This window comes from Cetorhinus maximus, chromosome 20 (assembly GCF_964194155.1).
Source record: "Cetorhinus maximus chromosome 20, sCetMax3.hap1.1, whole genome shotgun sequence".
Classification (NCBI taxonomy): Eukaryota; Metazoa; Chordata; class Chondrichthyes; order Lamniformes; family Cetorhinidae; genus Cetorhinus; species Cetorhinus maximus.
This window is the reverse complement of record NC_135898.1, coordinates 36,658,037-36,677,881: the sequence shown is the minus strand read 5'-3', so window position 1 is coordinate 36,677,881 and position 19,845 is coordinate 36,658,037. Positions and strand designations below refer to the sequence as shown.

Here is a 19,845-nt window from a genome sequence, read left to right as displayed (position 1 = left end):
ACGCATGCTGGAGAATGGCTGTATACACACACACACACGAGAGTGGCTGTACATGAACATAAACATGCTGGGGTGTGGCTGTACACACACACACACCTGCTGGGGAGTGGCCGTACACACACATGGGGAGTAGCTACACACATGCTGGTTGTGGATGTATAAACACACACACATGCTGGAGGGTGGCCATGGACACATTTACGCTGGAGGGTGGCAGTACACACACACACACACACACACACACACGAGTGGCTGTACATGAACATACACATGCTGGAGAGTGGCTGTACACACACGCTGGATTGTGGCTGTACACACACACGCTGGGGAGTGGCTGTACGCACACGCTGGGGAGTGGCTGTACAAACACACGCTGGGGAGTGGCTGTACACACACTCTGGGGACAGGCTGTACACACACGCTGAGGAGTGGCTGTACACACACGCTGGGGAGTGGCACTACACACACGCGCTGGGGAGTGGCTGTACACACACACGCTGGGGAGTGGCACTACACACACACGCTGGGGAGTGGCTGTACACACTCTCGGGACAGGCTGTACACACACGCTGGGGAGTGGCTGTACACACACGCTGGGGAGTGGCTGTACACACACACGCTGGGGAGAAGCTGTACACACACACGCTGGGGAGTGGCTGTACGCACACGCTGGGGAGTGGCTGTACACACGTGCTGGAGAGTGGCTGTACACACACACGCTGGGGAGTGGCTGTACACACACACATGCAGGGGAGTGGCTGTACAGACACACGCTGGGGAGTGGCTGTACAGACACACGCTGGGGAGTGGCTGTACACACACACGCTGGGGAGTGGCTGTACACACAAACGCTGGGGAGTGGCTGTACACACACACGCTGGGGAGTGGCTGTACACACACACGCTGGGGAGTGGCTGTACACACACACGCTGGGGAGTGGCTGTACACACACGCTGGGGAGTGGCTGTACACACACGCTGGGGAGTGGCTGTACACACACACGCTGGTGAGTGGCTGTACACACACACGCTGGAGAGTGGCTGTACACACACACGCTGGAGAGTGGCTGTACACACACATGCTGGGGTGTGGCTGTACACACACATGCTGGAGAGTGGCGTACACACACATGCTGGGGAGTGGCTGTACACACACACGCTGGGGAGTGGCTGTACACACACACGCTGGGGAGTGGCTGTACACACACACGCTGGGGAGTGGCTGTACACACACGCTGGGGAGTGGCTGTACACACACGCTGGGGAGTGGCTGTACACACACACGCTGGGGAGTGGCTGTACACACACGCTGGGGAGTGGCTGTACACACACACGCTGAGGAGTGGCTGAACACACACACGCTGGGGAGTGGCTGTACACACACACGCTGGGGAGTGGCTCTACACACACACGCTGGGGAGTGGCTGTACACACACACGCTGGGGAGTGGCTGTACACACACACGCTGGGGAGTGGCTGTACACACACACGCTGGGGAGTGGCTGTACACACACACGCTGGGGAGTGGCTGTACACACACACGCTGGGGAGTGGCTGTACACACACACGCTGGGGAGTGGCTGTACACACACACGCTGGGGAGTGGCTGTACACACACACGCTGGGGAGTGGCTGTACACACACACGCTGGGGAGTGGCTGTACACACACACGCTGGGGAGTGGCTGTACACACACACGCTGGGGAGTGGCTGTACACAAACACACTGGGTAGTGGCTGTTTACAAGCACACACAGGAGAGTGGCTGTACACACACACAAACACACACACACACAAACACACGAGAAGGGCTTTACATGAACACACACACTGCGGAGTGGGTCTACCCCCACACACGCTGGAGTGTGGCTGTACACACACACGCTGGGGAGTGGCTGTACACACACACACACACACACACACACACACACACACACACACACACACACACACACACACACGGGGAGTAGCTACACACATGCTGGTTGTGACTGTATAAACACACACACATGCTGGAGAGTGGATTTACACACACACTGGAGAGTAGCAGTACACACACACACGCTGGGGAGTGCTCTGCACTCACACACGCATGCTGGAGAATGGCTGCATACACACACACACGAGAGTGGCTGTACATGAACATAAACACGCTGGTAAGTGGCTGTACACACACACGCTGGGGAGTGGCTGTACACACACACGCTGGGGAGTGGCTGTACACACACATGCTGGGGAGAGGCTGTACAGACACACGCTGGGGAGTGCCTGTACACACACACGCTGGGGAATGGCTGTACACACACACGCTGGGGAGTGGCTGTACACACACACGCTGGGGAGTGGCTGTACAGACACACGCAGGGGAGTGGCTGTACACACATACGCTAGGGAGTGGCTGTACACAAACACGCTGGAGAGTGGCTGTACACACACACGCTAGAGAGTGGCTGTACACACACACGCTGGAGAGTGGCTGTACACACACACGCTGGAGAGTGGCTGTACACACACACGCTGGAGTGTGGCTGTACACACACACGCTGGAGTGTGGCTGCACACACACACTGGAGAGTTACTGTACACACACACACTGGAGAGTGGCTGTACACACACACGCTGGAGAGTGGCTGCACACACACACGCTGGGGAGTGGCTGTACACACACACGCTGGAGATTGGCTGTACACAAACACACTTGGTAGTGGCTGTTTACAAGCACACACAGGAGAGTGCCTGTACACACACACACAAACACACGAGAAGGGCTTTACATGAACACACACCTGCTGGGGAGTGGCTGTACACACACACACACACACACACACACACACGGGGAGTAGCTACACACATGCTGGTTGTGGCTGTATAAACACACACACATACTGGAGAGTGTATTTACACACACACTGGAGAGTAGCAGTACACACACACACACTGGGGAGTGCTCTGCACTCACACACGCATGCTGGAGAATGGCTGTCCACATATATACGCTGGAGAATGGCTGTATACACACACACACACGAGAGTGGCTGTACATGAACATACACACGCTGGGGAGTGGCTGTATGCACACCCATATGCTGGGGAGTGGCTGTATGTACACACACACGCTGGGGAGTGACTGTACACGCACACTCTGGAGAGTGGCTGTACACACACACGCTGGGGAGTGACTGTACACACACACGCTGAGGAGTGGCTGTACACACACACACACACACTGGGGAGTGGCTGTACACACACACACTGGGGAGTGGCTGTACACACACACGCTGGGGAGTGGCTGTACACACACACGTTGGGGAGTGGCTGTATGCACACGCACACCCTGGGGAGTGGCTGTACACACACACGTTGGGGAGTGGCTGTATGCACACACACACCCTGGGGAGTGGCTGTATGCACACACACACCCTGGGGAGTGGCTGTATGCACACACACACCCTGGGGAGTCGCTGTATGCACACACACACCCTGGGGAGTGGCTGTATGCACACACACACGCTGGGGAGTGGCTGTATGCACACACACACGCTGGGGAGTGGCTGTATGCACACACACACGCTGGGGAGTGGCTGTATGCACACACACACGCTGGGGAGTGGCTGTATGCACACACACACCCTGGGGAGTGGCTGTATGCACACACACACCCTGGGGAGTGGCTGTATGCACACACACACCCTGGGGAGTGGCTGTATGCACACACACACGCTGGGGAGTGGCTGTATGCACACACACACGCTGGGGAGTGGCTGTATGCACACACACACCCTGGGGAGTGGCTGTATGCACACACACACGCTGGGGAGTGGCTGTATGCACACACACAGGTTGGGGAATGGCTGTATGCACACACACAGGCTGGGGAGTGGCTGTGTGCACACACACACGCTGGGGAATGGCTGTATGCACACACACATGCTGGAGAGTGGCTGTACATACACACACACACACACAAGCTGGGGAGTGGCTGTACATACACAGGCTGGGGAGTGGCTGTGTGCACACACACACGCTGGGGAATGGCTGTATGCACACACACATGCTGGAGAGTGGCTGTACATACACACACACACACACACAAGCTGGGGAGTGGCTGTACATACACAGGCTGGGGAGTGGCTTTAGGAGGAGGGATGAGGTCCTGCAAGCAGAATTTAGGGAGCGAGGAAGCATTAAAAAACAGGACCTCAAAGGTAGTAATCTTTGGATTACTTCTGGTGCCGCGTGCGAGCGAGTATAGAAATAGGAGGTTAGTCCAGATAAATGCGTGGCTAGAGAGACGGTGCAGGAGGGAGGGCTTTAGATTTCTGGGACATTGAGACCATTTCTGGGGACGGTGGGACCTGCACAAGGAGGACGGGTTGCACCTGAACCGGAATGGGATCAACATCCTGTGGGGAGGTTTGCTGGTGCTATTGGGGAGGGTTTAAACTAACTTGGCAGCGTGATGGGATCCTGAGAGGAGGTTCAGCAGGAGGAGATGCACAGCCAAAATTTGAAGAGAGAGCAAGTGAGTCTGGAAGGTATAGAATTTATAGACCAGTTAAGGCACAAGGAAGTTTGGCAAGGTTGGGTGGTATTTATTTTAATGCAAGGAGTCTGACGAATAAGGCAGATGAGTTGAGGGCACAAATTAACACATGGAAGTATGATGTCATTGCTGTCACAGAGACATGGTTGAGAGAGGGGCAGGATTGGCAGCTCAATATTCCAGGATATAGGGTCTTCAGGCGAGACAGGGAAGGAGGTAAAGGAGGAGGGGGTATCGCAATATTGATCAAGGAATCAATGGCAGCTGTAAAGAAGGATGACATCTTAGAAGGCTCCTCAAATGAAGCATTTTTCAGATAGTGATCATTTAGGTTCAAGGTTGTTATGGAAAAGGACAAGGATGGGCCAGAAATCAGAGCTCTAAATTGGGGCAAGGCCCATTTTAATAAGATCAGATATGATTTGGCCAGAGTGGACTGGGAGCAGCTACTTTCAGGTAAATCTGCATCAGAGCAGTGGAACTCATTCAAGAAGGAAATAGGGAGATTATAGGGCCAACATATTCCAGTAAAGACAAAGGGTGGGACCAACAAATCCAGGGAACCCTGGATGTCAAGGGATATACAGGATTGGATAAAGAGAAAAAAAGCGGCTTATGGCAGATACCGAGGGTTCAAGACAGCAGAAGCCCTAGAGGAGTATAGAATGTGTGGAGGGGAACTTAAAAAGGAAATTAGGAGAGCAAAAAGGGGGCATGAAGAAACATTGGCTGGTAAAATAAATGAAATTCCAGAGTTATCCTACAAGTATATTAAAAGTAAGAGGATAACTAGGGAAAGAGTAGGGCCCATTAAGGACCATCGTGGTAATTTGTGTGTAGAGCCGGAAGACGTAGATAGGGTTCTAAATGAATACTTTGTGTCGGTGTTCACAAGTGAGAGGGACAATGTGGGTATGGAAATCAGGCAGAAGGACTGTGATATAATTAAAGGAATTAACATAGAAAGGGAGAAGGTTCTAAGTGGTCTGGCAGGCTTAAAAGTAGATAAATCTCCGGGCCCGGATGAAATGTATCCCAGGCTGTTGAGTGAGGCAAGGGAGGAGATAGCAGGGGCGCTGGCAATAATTTTCAATACCTCTCTGGCCACAGGAGAGGTGCCTGAGGACTGGAGGACAGCCAGTGTGGTACCGTTATTCAAGAAGGGAGGAAGGGATAAACCAGGTAACTACAGGCCAGTCAGTCTAACCTCAGTGGTGGGGGAACTATTGGAAGCAATTCTGAGGGACAGAATTAATCTGCACTTGGAGAGGCAGAGATTAGTCAAGGACAGTCAGCATGGTTTTGTTAAGGGGAGGTCATGTCTGAACAATTTGATTGAATTTTTCAAAGAGGTGACCAGGTGTGTAGATGAGGGCAATGCATTTGACGTAGTCTACTTGGACTTCAGCAAGGCTTTTGATAAGGTCCCGCATGGGAGACTGATAACGAAGGTAAGAGCCCATGGGATCCAAGGCAATTTGGCAAATTGGATCCAGAATTGGCTGGGTGGCAGGAAGCAGAGGGTGATGGTCGAAGGTGTTTTTGTGACTGGATGCCTGTGTCCAGTGGGGTTCCACAGGGATCGGTGTTGGGTCCCTTGCTGTTTGTGGTATATATAAACGATTTAGACTTGAATGTAGGAAGGTCGATCAGTAAGTTTGCAGATGACACGAAAATTGGTGGGGTGGTAAATAGTGAGGAGGATAGCCTTAGATTCGAGGAGGATATAGACGGGCTGGTCAGATGGGCTGATCAGTGGCAAATGGAATTTAATCCGGATAAGTGTGAGGTGATGCATTTGGGCAGGACAAACAAGGCACGGGAATACACAATGAATGGTAGGACTCTGGGAAGTACTGAGGATCAGAGGGACCTTGGTGTGCATGTCCACCGGTCCCTTAAGGTAGCAGGACAGGTAGATAAGGTGGTTAAGAAGGCATATGGGATACTTGCCTTTATTAGCCGAGGCATAGAATATAAGAGCAGAGAGGTTATGCTGGAACTGTATAAAACGCTGGTTAGGCCACAGCTAGAGTATTGCGTGCAGTTCTGGAATCTGCATTATAGGAAGGATGTGATTGCACTAGAGAGAGTGCAGAGGGGATTTACCAGGATGTTGCCTGGGCTGGAGAGTTTTAGTTATGAGGAGAGATTGGATAGACTGGGGTTATTTTCCCTGGAGCAGAGGAGATTGAGGAGGGACATGGTTGAGGTGTATAAAATTATGAGGGACATAGATAGGGTAGACAGGAAGGAACTTTTCCCCTTGGTGGAGAGATCAATAACCAGGGGGCATAGATTTAAGGTAATGGGCAGGAGGTTTAGAGGGGATGTGAGGAAGATTTTTTTCACCGAGAGGGTGGTCAGAATCTGGAACTCACTGCCTGAAAAGATGGTAGAGGCAGAAACCCTCACAGCATTTAAGAAGTATTTGGATGTGCACTTGCGATGCCATGGCATACAAGGCTATGGGCCTAGTGGTGAAAAATGGGATTAGAATAGTGTGGTACTTGTTAGGCACAGACCGGCACAGACTTGATGGACCGAAGGGCCTTTTTCTGTGCTGTAGACCCCTATGACTCTATGACACACACAAGCTGAAGAGTGGCTGTATACACACACACACACACAGGAGTGTGGCTGTACACACACACTGCCATGTGGCTATACACATCCCACCTATACACACATTGGAGAGTGGCTGTACACGCACACACACTGGAGAGTGGCTGTACACGCACACAGACACACACACACCAGAGAGTGGCTGTACACACACACACACACACACACACACACACACGAGAGAGTGGCTGTATACACACACACACACACACACACTGGAGAGTGGCTGTATACACACACACTGGAGAATGGCTATACTCACACACATGCTCGGGAGTAGCTGTATGCACACACACACGCATTGGGGATTGGCTGTATACACACACACACTGGAGAGCGGCTGTACACACACACACACACTGGAGAGTAGCTGTGTATACACACACAGGAGAGTGGCTGTATACACACACACACACACACAGTGGAGTGGCTGCACACACACACACATTGGGGAGTGGCTGTACACACAAACACATTGGGGAGTGGCTGTACACATACACTAACGCATTGGGGAGTGGCTGTACACATATACACACATTGGGGAGTGGTTGTACACATACACACACACATTGGGGAGTGGCTGTACATACACATACATTGAGGAGTGTACAGCCCTGTGTGTGTGTATACAGCCCCTCCAATCACTCCACTCTGCCTTACTGAAGGAGCATCAACAAGTGTTTCAAAATGCAGTTACTTCTAAACCTCTCTTCTATTGGTTGGCAATAATGACAATATGCTTGACTGCAGCAAATCCAGCTGATCACACCGAATCCATTCAACCATGCCAATTTCAGTTGATCACATCAATTTCGGTCACTGGCATTGTATCTGTTTGATTGCGCTGATTCTGGTCGATTCCACCTATTTTGGGGATCGCACTGAATCCAGTCAATCACGGGGAATCCGGTCAATGGCAGTGAACCCGGTTCATTGCACTGATTCCAATAATGGCAGCACTGAATCTGTCAATCGCACTGAATCCAGTCAATTGTGCTAAATCCAGTTGATCATATTGAATCCATTCGATCATACCAAATCCAGACAATTGCACCGAATTGGTTTATCGCACTAATATAGTTGGCTGCATCGAGTCTGCTTGACCACACTGAATCAGCTGATTTCACTGTATCTGGTTGATCACACAAAATTTGGTTGATCACACAATCTGTTCCATCATGAAATCTTGCTGATCACACAGAGTTTAGATGATTGCACAGAATCTGGTTGATCATACAATGTGTTCGATCACACTGAATCTGCTGGATCACACTGAATCTGCTGAATCACACTGAATCTGCTTGATTGCACTAACAATATGTTTGCTCACACTGATCCAATTGATCGCTCTTCTGGATAAAAAGCAAAGGGGACAATTTTCAACTGTACTGTGCATCGTTTATTCAATGGAATAGGTTTGATTTTTTAACAGTATGAATTGTTGCATGTTGCACTGAAAAAAGATTAATATGTGGGCCCACAGTAGGCAGCTATTATTAAACAACTTTATTTACATCTCCTCGACAGAGGGGGCAGCAGAGAGCAGAATGCTCAGATGTTGTAATATACTACATTCCCTCCCCACTTAAAAAAAAACCTATATATTAAAATGTGAAATGGTACATGTATGTAAGTTCTCAGAATACAACGTGACTATTCCAACATCAACATTACCTTAAATTGAACAGGTTGGGATGCATTTACTGTAATCACAACCAAATAACTATGACTGATACTGTTAGGATAACTTACATGCAACAAAAATAATTTATCCTTCACCCCAGTACGTGTTTAACGAAAATATAATCTGACAAGAAGTAATTAAAATAACAACTTTTTTCTTGAATATTGCCGAAAAGAAAGACATGTTGCAAAAGCTTTCAGCCCCTCGAGCCTGCCCCACCATTCATTACGATCATGGCTGATCTCATTTCGGCCTCAACTCCAATTTCCCGCCCTCTCCCCACAACCTTTCAACCCATTACTAATTAAAAATCTGTCTATCTCCTCCTTAAATTTATTTGCGTCCCGGCATCCGCTGCACTCTGAGGTAGTGAATTCCACAGATTCATGACCCTTTGAGAAAAGTAATTCCTTCTCATCTCGGATTTAAATCTACCACCCCTTAGCCTAAAACTATGGCCTCTCGTTCTAGAATACCCCACAAGGGGAAACATCCGCTCCACATCTACTTTGTCATAAGACAAGCCCTGCATCTCTGGAATCAATCTAGTGAACCTCCTCTGAACCGCCTCCAATGCAACTACATCCTTCCTCAAGTAAGGGGACCAAAACTGTGCACAGTACTCCAGATGCGGTCTCACCAATGCCTTGTACAGTTGCAACAACAGTTCCCTATTTTTATACTCTATTCCTTTAGCAATAAATGCCAAAATTCCATTTGCGTTCCTTATTACCTGCTGTACCTGCATACTAGCTTTCAGCGATTCATGCACGAGGACACCCAGATCCCTCTGCACTGAAGCATTCTGAAGATTCTCTCCATTTAAATAAGTCGCCTTTTTATTCTTCTGACCAAAACGGATAACCTCACACTTATTCACGTTAAACTCCATCTGCCAAATTTTGACCCATTCACCTAACCTGTCCATATCCATTTATAAATTTCTTATTTCTTCATTGCAACTTACTTTCCCACCTATTTTGGTGTCATCTGCAAATTTAGCTATAGTACCTTCTATCCCTGAATCCAAGTCATTCATATAGATTGTAAATAGTTGGGGCCCAAGGACCGAACCCTGTGGCACCCCACTAGTTACAGCTTGCCATCCAGAAAAAGACCCATTTATCCCAACTCTGCTTTCTGTTGGTTAGCCAATCCTCTATCCAAGCTAATATATTACCCCTAACTCCATGTGATTTTATCTTGTGTATTAACCTTTTGTACAGCACCTTATCAAAGGCCTTCTGGAAGTCCAGATATACTACATCTACAGGATCCCCATTATCCACTTTGCTTGTCATATCTTCAAAGAACTCTAGAAAATTAGTCAAACACTATTTACTCTTCATAAAACCATGCTGACTCTGATGGATTGCATTTTGACTTTCCAAATGCCCCATTACTACTTCCTTAATAATGGATTCCAACAATTTTCCAACGACAGACGTTAAACTAACTGGTCTATAGTTTCCTACTTTCTGTCTCCCTCCCCTTTTTGAATAAGGGCATTATATTAGCATTTTTCCAATCCACTGGAATCTTTCCAGAATCCAGGGAATTTTGGAATATTATAGCCAATGCTTCCACTATCTCCGCTGCCACTTCCTTTCAGACCCTGGGATGTAGGCCATCAGGTTCTGGGGACTTGTCACCCTTTAATCCCAATAGTTTGCTCAGGACGTTTTCTCTAGTGATGGTGATTGTTCTAAGTTCCTCCTTCTCTCTACCCTCTGCACTACCTGTTACTAATGGGGTGGTACTAGCATGAAAACTGAGGCAAAATATTGATTAAGCGTCTCTGCCATTTCTGCATTCCCCACTATTAACTCCCCAGTCTCATCCTCCAAGGGGCCAACATTCACTTTAGCTACTCTCTTTCCTTTTATGTACTTGTAGAAGCTTTTGCGATCAGTTTTTATATTTTGCACTAGTTTTCTTTCATAATTTACCTTTGCTCTTTTCATTATTTTTTTTAGTAACCCTTTGTTGATCTTTAAAAGTTTCCCAATCTTCCAGCCTGCAACTGACCTTTGCAATTTGGTATGCCTTAGTTTTTGCCTTTATGTTATCTTTAACTTCCTTGTTTAGCCATGGATGCTTTTTCCCCCTCTTACCATCTTTCTTCCTCTTTGGAATATGTTTTACTTGGGAGGAATTCAATATCTCTTTAAATATCTGCCACTGTTCATCGACTTATCTACCTTGTAGTCTTCCTGCCCAATACACTAGGGCCAAATCTGCCCTCATGCCTATGTAGTTACCTTTGTTTAACTCCAGAACACTAGTGTGGGACTTAAGTTTCTCGCTCTCAAACTGAACTTGAAATTCTAGCATGCTATGATCACTCTTCCCCCGAGGATCCTTTACTTTAGGTCATTAATTAATCCCATCTCATTACACAAAACCAAATCCAGAATAGCCTGCTCCCTGGTTGGTTCCACAACATATTGCTCCAAGAAACAATCTCTAATACACTCTATAAACTCTCCCTTGAGGCTACCCTTGCCAATTTGATTAGTCCAGTCTATATGCATATTAAAATCACCCATGATTATTGTTGTGCCTTTCTTACTCCCAGAATTTCCTGGTTTATACCTTGCCCTACTGCTGAATTACTGTTTGGGGACCTATAGATTACTCCTGCCAGGGACTTCTTTCCCTTGTTATTTCTTATTTCTACCCAGGCTGACTCTGAAAGAGAATAGAGAATTGCCCAGTCTGTGTCAACGGGAAATTACTGCCCAGCTTGTCACCTAGCAAATACTTCTACAAAGACCTCTTCACAATCTGCACACTTCTTTTTGCAACATCATTTGATGCTGGGTGACATGTTGGTATCAGAGTGTTTGACTCCAATCTTATTCAGAAATATTTCAAACTCTTCTGACGTAAACTGCGTACCATTATCTGATATCAACACTTCTGAAAACCCATAAATTGCAAACAAATTTCTGAAAATTCCAATAGCTTTGACGCTTGTGGCACTGAAAACGGATCCAACATTTATCCACTTGCTATAACTATTGATCAAAACAAGGTAATCTTTCCCTTCCACTTCAAAGAAATCAACATGTACTCTTTCTCAAACTTTCCTTGTGCTTGACCATGGAATGAAAGGAACCTTGGTTGCATTTTCTCTCATTCTGAGACACACCACAACTTTTCACCAACTCTTCAATACCTCCATCTACCATTGGGTACCTCCCTGCTACTGTTTTCATACGGACTATCCCTCTGTGCTTTTTATGAAGTTCCCCGAACAATCTCTCTCTAAACCTTGGTGGATTAATGACTCTTAAACCTCGTCGGAGGCAGCCTTGATCTACACTCTGTTTCTATTCCTGCAATTTCTCATCATCATACTCTTTAGGTCAACTATTCATGGCATAATGGAACACTTTACTGAGCATCACCATTCTTGCTAGTTTCTTCACTAATTTCTCTGGCAGACAATGGCATTGCACTTGTGTATGTGAAGTAATTCACAGGTAACTCAATGGTTAGAAATCAGTCTTCACAGGAAATTTCGAAAAAAACGTCCATATTTGCATGATCTGCTGGCTTACGATTTTTAACATCGTACTGATGTTCATCTCTGAAACCTCTTGGGATGGTACTTCCTTCTTTGGACCAAATATGATCATAAGGGCTTGTTGGTCAGTTCACAAAGTGAACTTACTAGCTCAAGTATTTGTGGAACTTAGTAATACCGTATATGATCACTAATGCCTCTTTCTCAACTTGAGTGTAATTTTGCTCGGACTTTGTTAAGGTACGTAAAACTTACGCTACAGGCCTCTCCATTCCATTCTGTGAGATAACACCACACCTAACTCCTGCAGTGAGGCATCGCAAGCTAAAACCAATTGTTTCTTGGGATCATATTGGCTCAAAATAGCTTCAACAGTCAGTACTTTCTACACTTCTTCAGATGTTTTCTGATACTCCACAGATCACTCCCAATCTTTTCAATCTTTAAGCAGTTAACACAGTTGATTATTGCTGAAAAAAGAGACATGTTGAAGCTTTTCGTCTTGTACTCATCAGGACACTTCACAAGAATACCAATACAAGGAGAAAACAACAGTTTATACTGTATGTGAAGAGGGTGCTGATTGGTTGGCAAGTGGACTCTGATTGGTAGAGACGTTGCCATGGAGGGTCTCTTTCTCGACTGGTGTATTCTCTACTGTCTTCCCCATGGCAACGCCTCTACATGTCTCTTTTTTCAGCAATACTCATAGTTGCGTGAATGCACTAACTAAGTCGGGGATGAACTTAGAATAAAACAACAATCTCTATGAATGTTCTAAGTTCTTCTTTGTTCTCTGGTCTCTTGACTTTCAAAATCCCCTAATTCTTCACCTGCGTTGGATGGATAATTTTGGTGACCCAGGTATGTTACACTTGACACCAATAAGCAACAGCTGTGCTTAATAGCTTTGATGCTGTATTTTAGAAGTCTATCTAGGACTTTGTTCAATCTTACAGTGTGCTCTTCCTCCATCTTACTGACTGTCATCTAAGCAGCATACTCCTTTCATTCCACTTAGTACCTGATCCACGACACTCTGGAACACTATGGGAGCAGCAGGCATCCCAAGTGGTAACCTTTCATACTGGGTACAAGCCTTTGTGTGTATGAATGCTAAGCAGTTCCTTCCTCTTGTCAGTTAATTCTAATTGCAAATATGCATTTGACAAACTTGTCTCACTGAACACCTTTCCACTGGTTAAATTACTCACTGGTAGGCAGTGGTAATGTTCCATTCTCAATCACCGTATTTACCGCTTGCTTTTAAACACAAATCTGAACAAGCCCATTTGCTTTTTGAACTACCATAATGGGTGTTGCCCATTTCTGCTCTTCATCTTCTCAGTTGCCCCAATTCTTTCTAATCTGTTCAGTTCTTTATTGCTTCTAACTGTGCATAATTAGCTCAGCCTTGCAAAACGTCAGCTGTACATTGTCCTTTATCTTGACTTCAGCTTCGTGATGCCTAATTTTATCGTTTGGTCCTCCTTGCTCAAAGACCACTTTGTGCTCTCTTAACACTTCCTCAGTGACAGACACAATCTTACTGTATCCTACTATACATAACTCAGCCCAGTTTAACTGTATTTTCTTAAGCCAATTCCTTTCCATCAGGGAGAATTCTACCAATGGCAAGTAATAGGATGCATCATCATATACCACTCTAACGCTAATTTCACCTAACCGCTATTGGAATAACCAGTTGATTTTACATCAGTTTTATATAAGGGAATGTGACTTGGAGACTTCTTGTACTCTCTTTCCAAGATAAGAGACACAGCTGCAACTGTATCAATCAATAACATTTTAACTGGAAATGGGGGCATTTAAATGGTTGGTTGCTACCATGGCGACAGTAGCATCTAATTTTCTGGCTCTGAGACATGGATCCCACAGAAATTCGGTGGACCTTCCCCTGCTGTCTCAGGAAAAGAACTTCCTTGCAACCTGCAACTATGTCTTTCTGCCTTTTCCACGGCTGTGGCCTCATCACAGACCCGCTTTCACAAGAGTGCAATGTCTTTACTCAAAAGCTTGGCCTCAATTTTGTTGTTCTTTGGGCCTCCTACAAACAGGGAGCTGCTGGTGAGACCCAAGACTATGGGATTGTGGGGTGGGGGTGGGGGGGGAACTGAGAGCAGGGTGTGGGGGGTGGATTGGAGGGGCACAGGGGGACCCGTTGGACAGCCCCTGAGCACACCAGCCTGCCACAGCCGACACATGCATGGGAGCAAAGTTTATGGAGAGGGAAAAATTCCAAAGGCAAAACACAGCAAAAGCTGAATTACAGGACAGCCCCAGAAAATCTGAGACAGTTGGTCGCCCAGCTGCGTAGTTGAACACAATGTGCACATGGAGCAATCTTTCAAATTTCTTCATTATCAACTGAGGAAGTTCCAAAAATTGCACCACAATGTTCTTCAGTCCTTAAGTTCTCAAATAAAAACAATTCTTTCCTAGCCTTGTTGTCATCTTTCTGTTGTTTATTGCACTGAGTGAGACTGATACTTGCGCGGCTGTCGGTAGCCATTATTGAATAATTTTATTTACACCTCCCCAACAGAGGGGGCAGCAGAGCGGGAAGTAGAACAAAATGCTGAAATCTTGCAATATACTACATGAATCATTTTTGTTGGTTACAATATTTCTTCTATATTCATGAGACCAATATTTAAAGGGATGATTTGGATTCACTGTTATCAAGAAAATATTGCAAGACCATTTTCAATACTGCCCCTAAAGAATCAGACGGGCAAATTCACCAATCCTGAGCTCCCAGTGGAGAGAGATGTGTTAGAAATACTGCCACAACTTGAATATCGATTCTCTGGCGACTCCACTGAGTCTCGAACCCAGGAATTTACTCTGAAAGGCCATCTTGGCTCTGATTAGAACAGAACCCAACACTTGTTCATGAAGCTCAGTTGCTATTATAGTTCCAACACTTGATATAAGAATGAATAAAAAAGGTAGAATGCTTTTTCAGTTTTTTTTGCACTGCATTGAACTGTAATGGTGCCAAACGACAGCTGGACTCAGGCTTCAAGGGAAAATGTGTTGCCTTTTTTTGGTTATGTTGAATGCGATGTTCAAACCTCTTCCTCACTGCATTAACCCATGTTAAAATGGGCTAAAATGCCCAGCGGATTTAATTCTTCACATCCGGTTTCAACCGTGTGCTGCTCAGTTTGTGGTAGGCCTCATTATAAATATTGCAATCTCTGTATAAATTACATTGTGTGATAAGCAACCAGAAAACTCAGTGATGAACTGTAGCTCACTGAATTTATCTGCTCTCACCTAATTTGATAATTCACTCCCGATATTGTCATTTGTGAATAATCATTCTTTGTAGATTCAGTAAGTCTTCCCGATTGAACATGCCACACATACGAATGTATATACATACAAATATGGAGCAGCCACTTGGCCCTTCAAGCCTGCTTTACCATTCACTAAGATCATGGCTGATCCGATTGTAACCTCCCGCCTACCCCCGATAACCTTTCACCCCTTGTTAATCAAGAATCTATCTCGCTCTGCCTTAAAAATATTCAAAGACAAAATATTCAAAGGAGGTTCACAATCTGGATTCACTGTTATCAAGAAAATATTACAACACCATGTTCAAAACTGCCCCTAAAGAGTCAGAGGGGCAAATTCACCAATCCTGAGCTCCCAAGGGAGAAATATACCAGAGGGAAACACGTGTTAGGAATACTGCCACAGCTTTAATATCGATTCTCTTGTGACTCCACGGAGTCTGGAAATAAGGAATTTACCCTGGGAGACCATCTTGACATAAAGAAAGTGCTCCATCTCAGCATAACAACTACAGTCCAGTGAATTTAAAACATACCACGATGGTGGGAGCAGGTATGGAGAAACTCCACACTCCCAGCCCGTCCTTCCATGCTCACAACATAACCAGTTCGGAACGCACAATTTCCAAATACAGATTCCAACAACCACCAGTGAGATTTTAGTTTCAATAACTACAGATTTTGTGTATTTTATAAATATATGAGCCAATAATATGCATATACAGGTATGTGTATACATATTACATATACTACACACACTGACAAACAGCAGGTCTTACAGTAAGGTCTTACCTGTGACTGGGCATTAATATTTGCTCCATTTGTTACTAGGACATGTACAACTTCTGCTTGTCCAGCTAACGACGCAATATGCAAGGCGGTATTTCCTTTCTGAAAGTAAAAAGTGAAGATGTTAGGGGGAGTAATCCAGTGCACCCACAGTAAGAAGAGCTGCAAGGCAGCTGTGTATCAATCCATGAGATTAGGGCAGCTCAAATCCAAGGTACGACCGACTAATTATCTGTGAAAAATCACTGCTGTCCTCTCCATAAACCAAATATCAGAAACCCTCAGACTTCTTTTTACTGCCCCTGACAGGGTGAAGTGGGTGAAAATTTCAGATGTCCCCATCCCATCCAACATTGCTGGCATGGTGATAATGGCAGAACTGTGTTTGAAAAAGAGTTTCCATCGATGAAAAACTTTTTCAAGCCATTGATGTCCGGGTCTGTGTTAAACTAACTGATGGAGACTGATTGCTATGACAATGCAGCAACTCCATCAGCACTGTATTATAGAATGAGCAGGATGATAAAAAGCGAATTAGATATAGACTTGCTCTTTTATCATCTCACAATTCCTACGTTCCTGTTACTAAGCCACTACTTTTAGAGGCCAACTGGACTTCTGTTGAACTGTAGAGTTAATACAGTTCAACTAAAGGACGGGATTCATTCAATCACATGAAAAGATATGCACACGTAGCAGGGTGTTTCAGGAGGTTAAGTTCAATGTTCCCAAAATAAACACCGAAGGTTTATAAGAGGCCAGTTTAGGATGATTCAAACACAACTTTCTTCCAATAAAAACCATGGTTCGGGCACACTCAGTTGCTACGTTACATTTTGTTTATTTTCATGCGAGTTTACTTGAGGTTAGTGTCAGCTCTTTTCTGAATTTAAATACACAACCATCAGTCTATCAGCATGTTCCACAAACAACAGTGCAGTAGTGATGATCTCACATCGCTGTAAGAACGCAAATCCAGAGGGGCAGGATGAGTCAGCTGAGTGGGCAGATGGTCAGCCGCCTGAAAGGCAGCCAGTAGAGGACCAGATTTATTAAAGCACTGGGTTACGCAGTAATAAGGCACATCAGACCTGTACAGATTTTCAATGGCTGTCCTGTTGTGATCACTTCATTTATTAATGAATGATAAATTCCTTAGAATGGAAGCTATGGTGGATTTATATCAAATTACTGTGGGGACCGGTCCTTTAGGTGCAGCTCTGAAGAAGGGTTGTACGGACTCGAAAAGTTAACCCTTTTCCTCTCTCCACAGATGCTGTCAGACCTGCTGAGTTTTTCCGTTTTCATTTCTGATTTCCAGCATATGCAGTAATTTGCTTTTACCATTAGGTTCTAGCTTAACACTGTGTGAGCTCAACAAGAAATGGATTAATTCAATTCAGTGCTAACAATATGCATAGGAACATTGGAGTAGGCCATCAAACCTGTTACACCATCCAGTTGCAGCACCGTCAACCTAAATCACAATTCCATTTATCTGTCTTAGGTTCCATATGCCCTGGTTCCATTACCTAACAAAAATCTAGTGATCTCAGTCTTGAAAACTTCAGGGAAGTAGAGGCCAGGTAACTTAATATTGGTGGTAGGAAAGATAATGGAATCTTTACTTAGGTGTAACTGAAAATCATCCAGAAACTGGAGATATATTGACGAATAGTCAGCATGTATTTCAAAAGGGAAGGCGTCAACCTTATTCAATTCTTTGAAGAAGTGATAGGAAGAACAGATGAGGATAATGCATTAAATGTCATATATTCGGATTTTCAAAAGACCTAGGATAATGTACTGCATAGTAGACTCATGACTAAGGTCAAAGCATTTGGACTCAGGTGGCAGGTAGCAGAATGGATAGCAAGCTAGCTACAAAACAGAAAATAGAGAATAGGGGTTGGCAGGACCTGGAACACTCTTACCTGTAAAGGTGGTGGAAGTTGATTGCATAAACATGTTGAAAAAGGAATTGGACAGGTACTTGAGGGTGAGAAACTGGCAGGGTTACGGACATAAAGCAGGGATGTGGGACTAAGCACAATCTGCTCTTTCAAACATCCAAGACAAGCACAATGAGCTGAATGTGCTGATTTGATGACTTTATCAATTTCTGGGGAATTGGTCGCACTACTTCCAATTTGCCATGATTTATCTCATTGGAAATACATGGAAACATGGAAGAACTCATCGGAGGCTAAACTTATGGTGATTTTGCCAATCCTGCTGCTGTAGGAAAGTCTGGGCTGTTAACTCTAGAACATCACTGAGATGGTTAAATTATGAAGACAGAGGGCATGAATATGCTTTGTATTCCCTGGCATTTAAGAGATTGAAGGGTGATTTGATTCAGGTGTTTAAATCGTTAAAGTGACTTGATAGGGTAGATAATGGGGAACTATTTCCCCTAATGGGGAATCTGACACAAGGGAGCAAATCTTAAAATTGGAGCCAGGCCAATCAGGGGTCAAATCAGGAAGCAGGTCTTTACACAAAGGGTAGTGGAAATCTGGAACACTCTCCCACCAAAGGCTGTTGAGTCTGGGAGTCAATTACTGCATTCAAGTCTAATGTCACTAGATTTTTATTAGGTAAAGATATCAAGAGTTGTGGAGTTAAGAAGGGTAAATGGAGTTGACATTCAGGTCAGCCATGATGTAACTGAGTGGCAGAATAGGGTTGAGGGGCTGAATGGCCTACTCCTTTTGCTATACATATTGTACCACTGAACCGTAAAATCCATTCTATGTTGAGCTTGTATTTGTTAAGTAAGAACACAGTTTGACCTGCCTCAAATGCAATTTGATATAAAACCATTACTGCTGCCATTCTGAGGGTCTATCCTTCATTGATAAATGGAGTTGAGGTGCAGGTTAGTTATGGTATATCTGAATGGACAGCTCAGGTAGTCCTGTTGTTTGCCGAGACAATATTGAGTGTTGAATAGCCCAGGTTACCTCAGAAAGGGAAATAGGAACATAAGAATTTAGGAAGTAGAAGCAGAAGTAGGCCATTCAGTCCCTTGAGCCTGCTTTGCCATTCAACTAGATCATGGCTGATTTTCAATTTCCATTTTCCCACACTACTCAATGACTGGGCCTCCACAGCCCTCTGGGCAGAGAATTCCAAAGATTCACCACCCTCTGATTGAAAAAATTCCTCCTCATTTCGGTCCTAAATGGCCTGCCTCTTATTCTGAGACTGTCTCCCGCAGTTCTAGGCTCCCACCCCCACCAGGGAAAACACCCTTACTGCATCTACCCTGTCGAGCCCTATAAGAATTTTGCATGTTTCAATGAGATCACCTCATATTCTTCCAAAGTCTAGAGAATACAGGCC

The 19,845-nt window shown here is 45.4% G+C and overlaps 1 protein-coding gene across 7 annotated transcripts in view; it reads right to left on the bottom strand.

Annotated features, from left to right (window-relative positions):
* The window catches only part of ank3b (ankyrin 3b), an 813,000-nt gene that overhangs the window by 320,612 nt on the left and 472,543 nt on the right, over positions 1-19,845 (bottom strand). For all 7 annotated transcript variants that reach the window (XM_078565894.1, XM_078565900.1, XM_078565892.1 and 4 more), the window contains exon 4: positions 16,501-16,599. In XM_078565894.1, the coding sequence (XP_078422020.1) occupies positions 16,501-16,599 (99 nt within the window). The remainder of the gene's footprint in view (positions 1-16,500; positions 16,600-19,845) is intronic.